A 16,070-nucleotide genomic window follows, 5' to 3' on the forward strand; every position below is an offset into this window, starting at 1 on the left:
GCTGGGGGCCGAGGTTGGAGCGAGATGCTGGCACCTGTCATCTCCAGGTGCTGCCTGTCCAGACATCTGTTTGATTGGGTGTGGCACTTGGGGAAACATTTTACTGGTAGATCAGGGGACAAAATATCCTTTTTTTAAAAAAGAGAGAGGAATGGTTAAATCATTCCTTAAAGATCTGTTCGTTTTAAGAGCCCTCATTTTGTGGTTTTCAAGCAATCCAATTTGAAAACCAGTGACTGGATGATGCCTGCAGCTGTCAGACACAGTCGCTCTGCCAGGACACACATCCTGGGGCCCACGAGGCCAGGTACCCTGGGTGGCTGGGCCAGACCCCTGGCTGCCCAGGTGAGGACTGCGGGGGCAGGGGAGGCTCTGCCACCATGGCCCTCTGGCCTCAGCGAGGAGGCCAAAAACAGGAAACCAAGTTGTCAGCGCCCTGGGAATGGGAACAGGAGAAGCCTTTCCTAAATAGAGAGAAAACAGCTTCTATTTTAGGCATTCCTTATTTATATTTTCCGGACCCTGGAAGTGCAGGAACAGGGTGGTTGGACCTTGGCTCTTGCGTGCCAGGTGCCCTGTCTCACTGGCCCCAGCTCTTTGGGGACTTCTCCAAGGCCCCACTGAGCCTGACAGGGCACAGATGTACCCAGAAGTGGACCGGTCAAAGGGTCAGGTCTGGAGATGGGCTGATGTAGATGGGCACCTCTGGGAGATGCGTTAGCCCCACAGCTTCTCCTCCGGGGCCACCAGGCCGGGGTCCCTACTGCGTGTCAGAATTGAGGCACCCACATGGGCAGCACTGGGCTGGCTGCCATCCTGACAGATAAAGGGGCCAGGGATAGGCACCGGTGACAGTATCATCCAGGGGACACTGGGGCCTCACCACTCTTCAGTCTGTGTGCCATGAGCCTGTCCACTCCATAGACAAGTGCAGGATGTTAAGTGGCCCAGATGCCCTGAGCTGGTGTCTCCACTGGCACTGCCCCTGAGGGTCAGCCCCACCCACACCAATGGTCATTTCCGGTGGCCGTCGTAGGTGGGCCCCACTGACCCGTGCCGTCCTCAGGACTACTGCCGGGCTTGGGCCTATTGTGGCAGCCACCTTGTCCGTTCCTTTCTCTGAGGGCCGCTCCTGTTTCCACTGATACCACGCTGGGGTGGGACGGCCCCCCGCGCTCAACCCCACTGGCTGCACCAGCTGCATCCCACCCGCTGTGTCTCGTCCTCCCCAGCAACCGTGCTCGTGTTTGCCCTCGTCACCCAGCCAGCTGGCGAGACGTGGTTCTCGCGGTCCTCCCTGAGGGCGGCCGTCACACCGTGCAGACTGCACTCCTCGTCACGTGAGTTCTAGAGCCACGCGGACGACTGTTGAGTGAGTTCCTGTGTCGGGGATACCGACTTTCTCTCCAGGGGACAGAACCTGTTTTGGGAACAGAGTGTGGTGATGGTGGCAGGACTTGGCAGACGTAATGAGCGACACTGAGCTGACACCTGAAACCAGATTGTGGGTTTTACTTCTTTGTACGGTCCCTTGTCCTTTTGATAGACACCGTCAGGGTCTGCGGCGATGCCTCCTCTTCATGCCTGATACTGTTGTTCCACCCTCCCTTCCTTCTGCGGCTAGAGATTTATGGACCTTACTGACCATTTCAAGGACGCTGATTTCTCCATCAGTTTCCACCTTCACCCATTACGGTTTTGCTCTTATATTTCCTTCCTTCTACCTTTTAAAGATTTCTTAAGGTGATGAATTAGAATATTGGCTTGAGATCTTTCTCCTTTGCAAAAATTGTACTGTGCTGAACATATAGAACACAAGAGAAATTGGGGGTGTGGTACCAGTTTGAACTGCTGAACACAGAGTTGAAGGTCTGAAATGTAACCCCCACCCCTCACACACTCCTAATTCACAGGGGGGAAAAACCAAAAGCAGCAAACAAAAAAAAAATCTGGAACAAAAGCACTGATGCTTTGTTTTAAGTGTGCAATTCAGGAACATCGGTGGCATTCACCATGCTGTACAGCATCACACATCATCCATCGTGGCGAGTCTTCGATCCCCAGGCAGAAACCCCATCGAGTTTGGTTGCCAGCGCATCTGTCCCTGTGCCTGCTGTGGCTATGCTGTTGGGAACCACACCACCAGCAGGTCATGTCCCAGCAGGGGCACTCATTGCGGGCAGGTTTCAGCAGAGCTACCAGTGTGCACTGAGGAAGAAAGTCCCGGAGACCTGCGTTGGGAAATTTCCCAACGGAAACCCTGTCTGTGGGTCCCAGCAGAACCTTGTTGGGTATCCTGCAGGAAGATGAGCCCCGAGGAGGGCGCCCACAGCCCCATAGGGTGCCTGAGGCTGTTTGCTGAGCCCGTCAGTCTTGATGGGAGCAGGCTGCGTCTTCTTTCTCCCTCAGAGCAACTGCTGGGTTTGAACTGACAACCTTGCAGTTGAACGCCCGTTGCTTAACCCACTGTGCTGCCAGGGCACCTCCTACCTCAGAATGTGCAATGACCATGCTGGGGGCTGGGATGCCGGGCAGAATTGGCCGTGTTGTGCCCGGGCCATTCTGAGTCAGAGCCAGGGCCAGCAGGCAAGTAGAAAAGTGTTTATTGATGTGGAAGCTTTCTCCCTATCCTTCCCCACTGTTTACTAAAACTTCTGCAGAATGTCTCATGGACATGCAATTCACATATGAGTCAACAGTTTGAATATTTTAAACGGAGTCATACAATCATGACCATGATCAATTGTAGAACATTTTCTCCATCCCTGTACCTGGTATCATTAGCTCCCTGTCACCTCCCAACTTCCCCTGCCATAACCCCAAGGAACTATTAATCTAGTCACTCTCTGTCTCTAGTGGTTGTGTGTTGGGCTGATAACCACAAGGTCAGAAGTTCAAAACCTCTTTGCCCCTTTGAAAGAAAGACAAGGCTTTCTATTCCCATCAAGTCTTGGAAACCCATAGGGGCAGTTCTACCCTGTCCTATAGGTTCGCTGTGAGTTATAATTGATTCAACGTCAGTAAAGTTTTTTGTTTTGTTTTAAATTTCATGTAAAGAAAATCACACAAAAACCCCAACAACATAAAACTGAAATTTTCAATCCAAAAAAACCCCAGCTAATAGAAATTAGATCAAATAGAAATGGGTCAGTAGGGAAAATGTGAATAAGTTAAATCTTGGCCTAACTGTCTATAGAAATCCACTTTCCAGTGCACTCTGCCTGAGGGCCCAGACTGTCCACACCCCTGGTCAGTGGGCTGAGTGCGATCCAGGGGGGTTTCGTCCATGACTGGAGTCTGCAAATAGATGATAGGCTTTCACTGTCATCCGTTGCCTTCTACGAACCGAGTGATCAAAATTTAAGCTCCAATGCAGCTCCCTCCTCTGATCTTGGATTTTATCCTTGGATCACATGGTACCACACATTGGGCCTGCTGCCACAGAAACCGTGTCGGCAGATGGCTTCTGGGGGGCCTCCCTGGGCATGGAGTCCTAAATGACTTCTCTTCTTTCAGTTATCCAGATCGATTGCCTCCTTTCCTGGGATGAACGTGTGAACCCCAGAGTCAGACCTTGAGGCTCTGAGCATTGAGTCTCGGGAGGAGGAAGGTCATGACTGCCCCATGCCTATCACCTACAGGTGCTGTGTTTTGTTTTTCAGCGACATTTTTGACGCCATGTTCCCTGTCACGCACATCGCCGGGGAGACGGTCATACAACAAGGTAGGTGCCCCGTCTCCCCCTCCGAGTCAGAGCAGACTGGGCTGGGCAGGGACCCACAGTGGGGTACCTGGTGATTGAGTTTTAACAGGACATCGATATCAAAATCCTTGTTGCAATCCTGAGGGCACCCATTAGTGAAGCACAGAAAGTCTATTTACACGCGAGGCCCCTAGCTTCCCGCAGGCCTCTCCGTTTGTCATCAGAAAGGAGACCGACCGAGTGACTATCTGGAGCCCTAGTGGCACAGTGGGTCACATGCTGGGCTGCAAACCACAGGGCTGGCAGTTCGAACCCACCAGCAGCTCCTCTGGAAGAAGATGAGACTGTCTGTCCCCATAAAGAATAGCGTAAAGGGTCGCTATTGGTCAGGACTGACTTGATGACAATGAGTTTGGTATTGATTTGGTCTGCTCCAGGAAGGCGATCCAGCCTTGGCAGCCTGAAGGGGCAGAGTGAGAGGGTCCTATGGGGTCAGCGTTGACTCAGCGGCAGTGAGAGACAAGGCTGTGGGGCAGTCTGTGGTTTTGCTCCAACCCTGGAGCCTGACTGAATGTCTGCTGTGTGCCCTGCATCGTGTACTTGTCCCCTTTGTTGCCACAGGGGATGAGGGAGATAATTTCTACGTCGTCGACCAGGGAGAAGTGGACGTGAGTACCTCCCCTGTCTGTGCTCGAGTGGCCACCCGCGCCCTCTTGCGCAGCCCCACCAGACCTGGCCCAACACCGGCCTGCTAACGGCCCAGGTTTAGAGGGCCGCTCTCCGGGCAATGGCTTTGTAGTTTTTCATGGGGCAGAAAGTGCAGACTTCGTCCAGGGCATCCAGGCAGTGAAGGAAGAGCATCTGGGTGGGCTGTTGGCCACTCGCTGGGGCCCCATCCTGCTCGGCCCGAGTCCGTCCATCTCACAGAGGGGCTCCTTGGCAGCTGACTCTTCGTTTCCCCCAGCTGGTGTCCTTCGCCAGGTGCTTCCATTTCTGCTCAGCCCCAGACAGGCCGTTCCCAAGGGGCAGTAGGTGCCAGCGAGAATGCAGACCCGAAGGCCCACAGGGCAAGGAGAACATCTCAGTCCCTGGACCCAGCTGTCCCTGGACTCTGCTGTTGCTGCCACCGGGGGGGTCATCATCCCCTCATCCCCACGTCCTGGCAGCTCCCCTACAGCCGCCCTCCTTTGGGCTCGGCTAAGCAAGACCCCCCCAGGCAGAGGTCTGTCAAAGAAGTCCCTTCTCTGTGGGCCCCTTTGCTGCAGGCCTTACATTTACGGTGCCATAGGAGGACCCAGACACTGGCCTGTCCTGGGTGCTGCTGGCCCTTGCTCTGCCTGGCACATGGGCAGGGCACACCGGTGAGCCCCCTTCAGGGTGCCCCCCCAGCTTTGGGGTGACTCCCAACTCACGGGACCCCAGTGTCAGCAGGGTCCAGCTCTAGGGAGTGAGCGCCGAATAGCCTACTGGGTTTTTCTGCAGCAGCGCCTCTGGGTGGGTATGACTTCCGAGCTCCGACCTTGCTGTGAGCTGCAGATCGAGTTCATGGTGTGCACCTCTCAGAGCAGAGATTCTCAGCTCTGAAGCCAGAGCCCAGGCGCCTGGGGTGGGGTGGGGGCTCCTCCCGTGCTGCTCTCAGCTTCTGCAGCCCAGAGGAAGTTCCAGGGCCACTTCTCCTGGGCCTCGGCATTTCCCCTCCCTCATAGGACACCACTCACTGAGGACTAAAGGGGCCCTGGTGGTGCCGTGGCTACATGCTGGGATGCTAGCTGTGAGGTCTGAGGTTCAAAAGCACCAACCGCTCCTTGGGAGAAAGATGAGGCTTTTTACCCTGGCAAACAGTTACAGTCTCTGAAACCCACAGAGGCAGTCCTGCCCTGGTCTGCCAGGGTCGCTGTGAGCTGGTCTTAGTGCAGGGCAGCGTGTCATGAGTGAGTGTGGCACAGTGGCGACACCTTGAGCTACTAACCCAGAGGTCTGTAGTTCAAATCCACCAGTCAGTCTGAGGAAGACAGGCAAGGCTTTCTGTCTTTGGAAAGAGTTACAGGCTCAGAAACCCACCGGGACAGTTCTATCGAGTCTCTCGGTCTCTCTGAGTTGGAACCGGCTGGTAGCAGAGGGTGTGGGTGAGTTTTCACAGAGGACTAGGACCCACCGGCTCCAGCCTGGCCTCTGGCTGAGGGGTTCCTCAGGCACAACTTGTTCACATGCTGCTTCTAAGTTTTATGCACACGTTGGTCTGCAGCCACCTGCATGGAACAGGTCTGTGTGCCTCCTTTGCTTCTTCTGTCTCTGTACCCGGAGTCTGTCCCACTCACACCTCAGCCCACCACCCCGGCTACATGTCAAATGTGTCCATCACACTGTGGTTTAGTGTGAGTGCCAGGCTTGCTTGCAGCTCTGGGACCAGACCCACCGTGTCACCAAGACCTGTCCATATTCCCAACACCATCCATCACAAGGGCTGGTACCCACACAGGCCCCCTCTCTGTGTCCTCGGCTGACCGGTACCCACTCTGGGCTATGGACACCAGCACCCCAACAGCTCATTGTAGGCCCCCCAGGTCCCCTGGCCTTGCTCTGCACCTGCCTGGCCCCACCCCTCAGCCCCCAGCTTCAGGGCAACTCCCCCACCCCCACCCCTACTCCTGTGTTGGGAAGGGCTATTTCAAGGCCTTCACCCGCCACAGCTCTCTGTGCCTCCAGGCTATTCTGGGCGGACATGGACCTATTTCTTCCCTGGCAACGGCCGTGTCCACACCCCACTGGGTTTCTGAGAACTGGTGTTGGTGCAGCCCGGCTTCCGGAGCTGGTGGCACAGGACGCACTGACTCACGCCATGTCACTGGCTGGGACCCCTCTGTGCCTTGGCACTGGGAAACCAAGGCAGGAGCTGGCGGCTCCCTGGGAGGCCCAGGGCCTGAGAAGAGGGACAGTTTGAAGGCAGGGCTGGGAGCTTCCAGTGCCAGACTCTGACCACCAGGCTAGGGTCACCTGCCACATGTCAACACACAGGCACAGGCATGTGCGTGTGTACACGTGCCTGCTGGGGAGTTCAGTGTTTCTAGTGATGTCCCCATCAGCGTCAGAGTCATGTAGCCCCCACCCCTACCCCGGGGTCTCGGGAGGTTGCCAGACTTTGCTTCCCAGGCCCTATGAGCCACAGCCTGTCCTGCCAGCCACTGGCAGCTCTCTATGACGCCCGCCCCCTCCCCAGGAAGACGAGGTCACCCTGGGTCAACACCATAGGACAGTCTATCTGCTTCAACCCCTTGCACTGCCCGCCTTCCTTTCCCTCCGGCAGTCTAGGGAGCCTGAGCTCAGCTCGCGGACATGCTGTGGGCAGGACAGTGTGGCTTCTGCAGACCATCCACAGGGCACACCAGGCGCAGGCTTGTCCTCCAGCCCCATCCTCACCCCCACTGTCCCTTCCAGAGCCAGCTGGCCGCTGCAGGTACAGGCCTCCCCGCTGGCCTCCCCCTGGATGCTGGGCCATCAGCCTCGTCCCCCGGGATGCCTGCTCCCTCTCGTGCGCAGTCCACGCTGGTCTGTGCCCAGACATTTTCACACGGGCTGCTGTCTTTGGGGAGCAGAGGTGGGGGCCAAAGTGGCCCCGGGGAGGCCCTGGACGTGGGAATGGTGGCCTCTTCCTCATGGCAAGTCCCTGAGGGACTCTGCTCTGACGAGAAGACAGAGGGTCGGGACACCCCGCCCCCCCCCGCGCCCCCCCCAGTCAGGGCAGAGTGCATGAGAAAGTGGGGGAGGGGGCCTAGCTGCTCTGCCGAGGAAACACCCACCAGGCTGAGGAGAGACTGCGGCTGGGGTGTGGGGCCCAGGGGTGGGCACCGGGCCTGGGTTCTGGGCATGGAGGAGGAGGTGGCGCCTCCCACGACCCCCAACAACATTATGCTCTGTGTGCCCCCCCTACCCAGAGACCTTCACACAGTGACTCGAAGGAAAAGCCCCCAATTCCTTGAGGGAGGCCCCATCCCTGATGGTGAATGAGGGCAGAGGAGGCTGTGGTGGGGGCACCCTGGACTGCCCTCGGCCTTTGGGAGCTGTTTGCACTATGGCCACCCTGAAGGGGCCTAGGCAGCCCTCTTGTCCCGGGGCACAGGGGTGCCCTGACACACTCTGCTTGAGGGTCTTGCCACTACTCATGCTCCCTACCACATCAGCCCAGGCCACCAGTTGCAGCATGCCATTCCACCATGCCCTCCGAAAACCCCAGGCCCTCTGCCTGGGCCACCTGCACCAGCCATGAGGGGCTGGGGACCAGGGGGTGGGGAGCCTGACCTACAGAAGCCTGTAGGAGCAGGCACCAGACTCCCTGAGGCCCCCAGGATTACCATGGCTATGTCCTTGGGATGCAGTGTCCCAAGGGCCCAGGCCTCTGTCCATCCAAGCTCCAGGCAAGACATGTGAAGTCACTTCAGCCTGAGTGGAGTTCCCCAAACACACTGTACTGCCTGCCTGTGTCCCTCTCCCACCTCAGCCCTGCGGGTACACAGACCCCCAGACCCCTGAGGGTGGACTGGCGTCTCTGCAGCCGCATGGCCGCTGGCCGTGACTCATGGCTGGATGAGCAGCTCATACGGACCCCAGCAGTGCCAGCCGGTCCATCTGATCCTATTTCACATGCGGCTGGGCCTTTCACGGAGGGGTTGATATGGGGTATGGAGTGGAGGGGGGCGGCCGCCCAGTGAGTGACAAGAGTGAGTTATGGGCAGCTCCCCTACCCCAAACTTTCTAGAGCAGAACTAGATTTCCTGGAGGGTGGACGGGCAGGGGTTAGGGACTCATCCATCTGTATAATTTCACCCCATAACCCCCGCCCCCCACCCTGCCAGCAGGAGGTCTCTTTCCCAGAGCTGGCCTCCTCCATCCTCCCTAGCCCCCTACTGACCTGAATCACCCAGAGGTACAGCCAGGTGGTCAGCTGGCCTCTGAGAGCACCAGCCTGGGGGTCAGTGATGATTTTCCAGAGATGCAGAGTATGGCCACTGCCCTGGGCTGCCTGTGTTGCCAAGAGCTATAATCCACTTTCCTAAGGATAAAAATACCTCCCCACTCACTTTATTCCAGAACGGAGCAATTCTACTTAAAAGGACACTCAGCTGCCAATTCGATTTCACGCTGGGAGCCCCGGCCAGCTCCTCCCCTAATTGTCTCCAGGCCTTTGTTATTTCAGGCTCCTTGTGGGCCAATCCCCAGCCCCCCACTACCCAGCCCCGGTGAGCTGCAGGCCGGGCCCTTGCCTTCTCTGTCCCTCCCTCCTCAGGGACTCCTGGGGCGCCCCTCCTTCATGGTGGATTTTTAGGGTGTAGAAGAGGTCTTTCCAGCTTCCCAGCAAAAGCCCAACCTCAGCCTGAGGGCCTCTTCGTACCTCCAGCCTTGGGTCCCGCCATATCCCTAGCGTGAAGGTCACTCTGGCCAGCAGACAGCAGGCTGGGTGCTGGGCACAGCTGTTTGGGCCTTGGCTGGCTGCTGTAGTCAGGTGGGTCCTCTCTGCCCGGGTCACCCTCTGTTCATGGAGAACCTGGTGGCGCACATGGTTCAGGGTGCAGCTGCTGTCCCACAGGCAGGCCTCCCGGACCCAGCCCTGGAAGCCTGCTTCCCAAGACACCAGCCCCCTGGATCACACCCACCTCAGCCTCTACAACCCCGGAGACCAGAAGCAGTAACTGGTGCCAGAGACCCCACCAGCCACTCTGAAGAGGGGAGACAGGACCAGATCGCAAAGGACAAAAAAGACCAAGTTGCTTGTTGGTTAGAGATGGATGGAGCCCGGGATGTGGCTCTTGGTCACCACCCCCATAGTTCTCCTTTAAACCTAACGGCAGACGGGTCAATGGGGTGAATACTGGCAGTCACTCAAAAAGCGCACTGCCATCGGGCCCCTTCCGACACACAGTGGGCCTGCAGGACAGGGTGGAGCACCCTGGGGGCCTCTTTATGGAAGCAGGGAGCCTCGTCTTTCTCCTGGGGAGTGGTCGGTGGGTCCAAACTGCTGACCTTGCCACTAGCAGCCCCTGCGCATCCCCACGAGACTAGCAGGGTGCCTCATCCTCTCCACGAGCGGCAGAGCTCGTAGAACGGCCACTCAAGATCATCGAAGGGCTGGCCTCGACCCCAGGACCCGGTTCAGATGAGGACAGAGAGGGGGAGGGAGGGGCAAAAACAGGAGGCAGCGGACCCGCCTGCGGAGGGGTTGCTGTGGGGAACTGGGTCCGCTGCCGCGCCCATGGTCAGCCCGTAGTTTTCCATGAACCACCTCCTAGGAGCACAGCGTGCAGCAAGGCCCTGCCAACTGGTCGACTCAGAGACAGACTCGCCCAGGTGGTGCAGACCTGAGCACAGCTGTGAGGGGTTCAGGCCCCCATGTGCACCCCTCAGACGGCAGTCTGTGGGCATCACAGGCCGCCCCAGTTGGAACCCACTGGGCAGCAACAGATCCAATGCACAGGCGGACACAGCGTTTGTCCACTAGGCTCCACCGTCTTTGCTGGAGAAGTTCCCAGGGTCCGGGGACCATGGCCGAGTGGGGCTCCACTGCGTGAAGGGCCACATGATCCATCAATTGATGGAGGGGGGGAGGCCTTCATCTGCCCGTGGGCGCTCAGGTTGTATCCACCTTTGGGCGACTGTGAATTGAGCTGCCTTTGTCTGTCCCAGAGATTTCCTACTGGTGCTGGGCCTGTGTTTCACCCCCCAAGGTGTCTCTCAAGAATGTGTACACATCCATCAGCCCCTCTGCCCCCCAGGTCTTTGCATGGAGGTTCCTGGGTGTCTTGGGCTGAGCCCAGGGCCCACTACAGATGATCCTCTCTGCTCCCACCTCCAGGGTGGCGGGACCTCTGTACAGGGGATGTGTGTCAGCCAGTTGTCTACCACGCGAAGTCCTCGTGTCCCGCATGAACGGGAGTCTGCCCATCTGGTCTACTCACCAGTGGGCGTGTGGCAGCCAGACAAATGACCGGACCAGAGCAATTAGCAGCCCCGGCGGGCCGGCAGGGTGACCTCTCTGGCCTAGGGAAGCTGGAGCTCCTGGCCGAGCAGGCAGAACCCATCTGGAAATGAGGGAACTAAAAGAGAGGGCCACCCCTTGGCTTACCGGCCGGTGAGCAGTGCTGGCCGGCTGTGCAGAGAGAGACAGTGTCTCCAGAAGGCTGGGCCTTTGTGCTCGGCGCATGGTGCCACGTGGCCCCAGGCCCTGCCACACAATGGGGCTTTCTCACGCCACACACGGGCCCGTAGTCCTTGGCTTTCGCTCAGGCACAGGGCCCCTGCCACCCTACCAGCCCCTGCAGCCTGGCCTGGTGCCCCCTGTGGTAGTGAGGACCAGCTGGGCTCCAAGGCAGAAACTGACACCCCCCCACCCCCCCACAGAGCTCAGAGACCACCTGCTGCCCAGGCCTCCCTGTGCCTTGCTGGACACACAGCTCAGACTCAAGCTGCCCGAGCCCGCGGGGCACCCCCCACCCAGCAGCTCCAAAGCAGAGCGTGGGCCGTGAGCACACCCACTCTAACCCTGGGGCCACATACAGGACTGCGGTGCCATGGGCTGTGACGGGCTCTGCTGCGAACCGAGGGCCGCTGGTCTTAGCCTGCCAGCCAGGGCACGGGAGAGCAAGGGCATGGTCAGCATGCATCAGGGGTGCCGCCTTGGAAGCCCACTGTGCTGCCTTGAGGTGGAGTTGGCTTTACCGGGAGCCCCCGGTGGCAGGGGCCTCGGCCTGTGCTTATTGGCTGATGCTCTACCCACCAAGTCTCCAGGAGTCTCCCCCAGGGTGTGCTCCATGGCCCCAGGGTCCCTGCCTCCTGGTGGTTTCACCGGGAGGCTGGAGTTGTGGCCTGAGCTGTCCCCAGGCCCCCTCAGGAAGGCTTCTGAGTGGGGCTCCCTGATCAGCCAGGGGTGCAGCGTGGGTGATGTGTCGGACCGCAGACCATAACAACAGCAGTTCAAACCCACCTGCTGCTCCGAGGGGTAAAGAGGAGGTTGTCTCAACCCCTGGAAGTTAGTCTTAGACACCCACAGGGGCGGTGCTACTCTCTGCCACTGGGTGGCTGTGCACTGGAATCAGCTCGAAGGCAGTGAGTTTGGTTTGTGGTTTTCTAGGGTCCCTGGCTGTGACGAACCTTGAGGTTGGAGGTTTGAAACCAGTCGCTCATTGAGGCTTTGGCTAACGTGGAGCCTGACAGTCTGGGAAACCCATGGGCTGTCCTGCAGGGTCGCTGTGAGTCAGCATCGACTCGGCAGCAATGAGCTTGGGGGTCTCGGTGTGGGGGTGGGGCAGCATCATGGGGTGGGCAGAAGGGCCTGGACAGTAGCCCTGCAGCCCCGCAGGTCCAGCCTGCTGGTTGTACCCCAGACCTCTTTCCCCAGAATCCACTCCTCCCTGCTGGCCTGCACTTGACACCAGCCGCCGGCGTCTTCGAGCAAAGCTACTCTGAGCACCCTTATCCTCCAGATAATGAGTCATTGATTTCCGTCCTCAACGCCTGCCTCACCCTGAGTCCTTGCTTCCCATTCCTATCCCGAGTCCTGCGCCCGGGCTGCCAAGGGGAATGACTCTTCCCTCGTTGCCAGGACCGGCATGAAGGGCCAGCTTTGTGTCGACCATTGTTGGAGCAGGCTCTCAGCAGAAACCACAGTCCTTGCCCTTCCAGGGGATGGCCCAGTGACAGGGAATCTTGTCCTGGCCCCATGCACACTCCACCCCAGGGGCTGCGGCACAGGCCCCTATGAAGCTTCCTCGGCAGGAGGAACAGCAGGGGGTTTATGAATGAGAGGTAAGGTGTCTGTCCACACCTGGGCAGGGTGTGGCGTCCACCTGATCCAGGGCCGGGGTGGTGGTGGTGTGTGTAGAGTGAGTCAGAGTCTGCACTTGGCCTGCAGGGGCTCCTCCTGGTGGGAGCAAGGGCACCTCTAAACCCTGAGTGCCCCCGTCTTCTCCCTGTCCCCACAGGGGTATATGAATGGGGTGCAGCTGCAGGACCCTGAGTGTCCCCTGTCCTCTGCTGTCCCCACAGGTGTACGTGAACGGGGAGTGGGTAACCAGCATCAGCGAGGGAGGCAGCTTCGGGGAGCTGGCACTCATTTACGGCACCCCCAGGGCGGCCACCGTGAAGGCCAAGACGGACCTCAAGCTCTGGGGCATTGACCGGGACAGCTACCGTCGTATCCTCATGGTCAGTGGGGCCCGGGGGCTCCCAGGCTTGGTGCACGGTGACAACACACCCCCCCAAGGAGCTTGGCTTCCCCAGTGAGGGCACCCCCTCGACAGTGGCTGCTTCTGCTCCCTGACAGCTGTGCCCGGTGCAGCTGGTGCACTGTGCAGGGTCGGGGGTGGTGCCTTGCAGCTGGGAAGCCCCTTTTGCCACCCTCCCCGATCAATTCGAGTGTTTGGGATGTGGTTGTGGTGGCCAGTGCTACGGTGGTCCATGGGCAGCATAGGGTGGTGTCGAAAATGAAGCTGCTCTGCAGGTGCTGGGGTCCCTGCTGGTGCCAGTCCCCCGGGGGCTATACTGTCCAGCTCCGGGCATCAGGCTGGGAGAGCCCCTGTGCACTTCCTCAGGTCTGACATTTTAGGGTGTCCCGAATGATGGGGTGTGAGCTTGTGGACTCAGTGGGGGCCAAGGGCTGAGTGGGCATCGGGGCAGGAGGGGTGGTGGCCAGAGGCAGGGTGGGTTTCAGCTGGGCAGCAGGTCTGTTCAGGGACCATGGGCATGCCCAGTGCTTTCGTAATGCCAGGGCAGGCCCAGCGCCATCTCCTGAGCAGCTGTTTTGTGAGGCACTGTGTCACCGCCTGGTGCCACCTCACACCTGGGGGACACCGACTGGACGGTGTTCGACTCTTTCCAGCTCCCAATGTGGCACCCAAGCCCCCCCAATGCCACCTTCTCCCCTTTAATCTGGAGACCCTTTTTCACCCTGAACTGAGGGAACCCCCCCAGCCCCCTTCTGGAGTGTCCACACAGCCCCCCAGACCTCCCCCAACATTCTCACCAGTTGTACTGCCCCACATACTTGGGGGGCTCAGATTGTGGCTCTTTCCACCGTCCTTAGGTCCTTAGAGTAAGGGACAGAAGTCTCAGGGGCCAGACCGTGGCAGGAGGACAGGTGGGGGGTACCTGTCCCAGGAAGGGATGGCATGTGGCCCATGGTGGGCAGGGCAATGTCAAGATGGACAGAGAGCCCACTGTGGGAGCCTACCTTTCCTCACCATCTCAGCTCCCCATTTCCTTAAAGCACCGTCCTAAGGAGCCCCCACCCCCACCATCACGTGTCCTTCTGGAAAACTCACCAAGAGGACCCCCTGGGAGCCCTAAACCACCCAGGCTAAGCTCTCTGTATCCCGGCTGGGATTGGGGAGAAAGGCAGGGCATTGGTGGGAACACCGTCTTGGAGCATGCTGTTCAGCTAAGTCCATCTCTGCACCTGGAAGCAGGGGTCCTTGGACCTGCCCAATGAGTCTCAGAGCTGTCCCAGGGGTGGGGCCAACTCCTCCAGCCCCCAGCAGCAGACTCAGAGCCCCTGCTTAGCTCTGCGATCACTGGTTGCTAGCTCTCCAGGCCCAGCTCTGGGGCAGCACCTGGGGTCATCACCAGGATGACCATGGACATAAACGCATCTTCAGGAGAGACCTGAGTGGGCCCAGGACAAGTGGCAGTTTTGGGGACAGACGCAGTGATGAGGGGCAGCGTAGAGGCCTGGGCACTGCCTCCTAGTGGCCCCTAGGATCGCCATGAACCCACCTGTTGGGTCTAAGCTAACAGGTGGCCTTGAGGTCACTAGAGGAGTGATCCTTGGTTCTGTGTGGCGATGGAGTACAGGGTGGCCCTGGAGCAGGGCTCACCACCTGTGTCACTCTGATCCTTCCTGAAGCTGGTGGACCTCAAAGACCAAGTCCCCCACATGGGCTTCCTGGGGGCTGGGATCAGAGTCCCACCTGCAGGTGAGAAACGGAGGCTTAGTGGGGGGAGGGACAGAAAAAGATTTGAACTGGGGGTGGGGGTGGATATCTGTGCTCCAAATGAATCTACAGCCCTGTGCCCTGGGCATGGGGTAAGGGTCCTGGCTTCCCATACCTCTTGCCTTAGCCTGTGCCCCAAAACTGGAGGTGAAGTACTGGACCTCTAGGCTTGGGGAACCTGCACATACCTGCCCTCGCTTCGCCCTGCTGGCTCTGGCTCCCTCCTGGGGCAAGCCCCAAGTCCCCTGCCCTCATTCTCAGCTCCCCCCTCCCTGAGGCCAGCCCTCCATGCAGCCGGGGACACATACCCCCCACCCCCCAATCTTCCTGCTTCTAAACTGACTTGGTTTGGTTCAGGAGGGATCTGTGTTGTATGCCCACCCCCCCCCTACCCCCATCTCTGTGGTTCCCAGGGTTCCAGAGGGACTTTCAGATCAAAGCCCTGGCCGGTGCGGTGCCACCAGCAGGGATCAAAGTGGCCTCAGCAGAACCACAGTGACCCAGCAATGCTTTCAACTGGGCACCTTTAACCCCAGCACCCCCAGGAGCACACTGCAGCAGCCACACAGTCCCAGAGAGCAGGAAGACAGGAATGTGCGCCCTGGGCCACCAGGCCGTTCCCAGCACCCCGCTCCGTGCTGCCCTTTCACTGGGCTCTGGGGCCGTTGGACCAGTGCGCTCTGCCCTCAGGCAGAGAGGGCCCAGGACTGTCCAGTGGGGGAGTCCAAGCTCATGCTTCATGGCCCCGCGCTGTAGTACCTGGCCCTGGCTCTCTGCCTTCCAGCTGGCTCTGACTCAGGCAGCTGGCGTGTCCCTGCGGGACCTGGCCTCATGGGCTTTCAGGGGCTGACATTTCAGAAGTAGATTTCCAGGCCTTTCTTCCTCGAGTGGACTCAGGGTCAGTCTCTCAGTTAGTGGTTAGCATGTTCTCCATGTGACACCCCCCCGCACACACACACACTGGGGACTCCAGATCCTGGGGCCTCCCTGTGTGCTGGAAACAGAAACTCAGGACCCAGGGCTCGGCCATTGGAGCCTGCTTTCTTTGCCCCCGCCCCTGAAGTTAAAGGCACAGAGAACATGGTGCCCAGCGGACACGGCTGATCTGAGTGTGGGTGTGTGAGGTCTGGCCAGGCTGGCTTGGAATGTCACTGTCCCTTCTTAGGGCTCTTTTGTGCCCAGGAAGCACCCCACCACGTCCCCATTGTCATCACCACATCCGCCTCTACTGCCACCATCACTACCTCCAGCACCACCACCACAGCCACTACTTCCATCATCACCACATCCACCTCCAGCACCACCGTCACTGCCACCTCCACCATCACCACCTTCACCACCATCACCACATCCACCTCTACTGCCACCATCACCTCCATCACCCTCATCAC

General features: G+C 59.0%; 1 protein-coding gene across 1 annotated transcript in view; it reads left to right on the plus strand.

Annotated features, from left to right (window-relative positions):
- PRKAR1B (protein kinase cAMP-dependent type I regulatory subunit beta) overlaps positions 1 to 16,070 on the plus strand; it is a 90,423-nt gene that overhangs the window by 48,000 nt on the left and 26,353 nt on the right. Inside the window, exons 5-7 of the mRNA XM_075527642.1 lie at positions 3,663 to 3,724; positions 4,325 to 4,371; positions 12,737 to 12,895. Coding sequence (XP_075383757.1) covers positions 3,663 to 3,724; positions 4,325 to 4,371; positions 12,737 to 12,895 — 268 coding nt within the window. The remainder of the gene's footprint in view (positions 1 to 3,662; positions 3,725 to 4,324; positions 4,372 to 12,736; positions 12,896 to 16,070) is intronic.

Source organism: Tenrec ecaudatus, chromosome 12 (genome assembly GCF_050624435.1).
Source record: "Tenrec ecaudatus isolate mTenEca1 chromosome 12, mTenEca1.hap1, whole genome shotgun sequence".
NCBI classification, from domain to species: domain Eukaryota; kingdom Metazoa; phylum Chordata; class Mammalia; order Afrosoricida; family Tenrecidae; genus Tenrec; species Tenrec ecaudatus.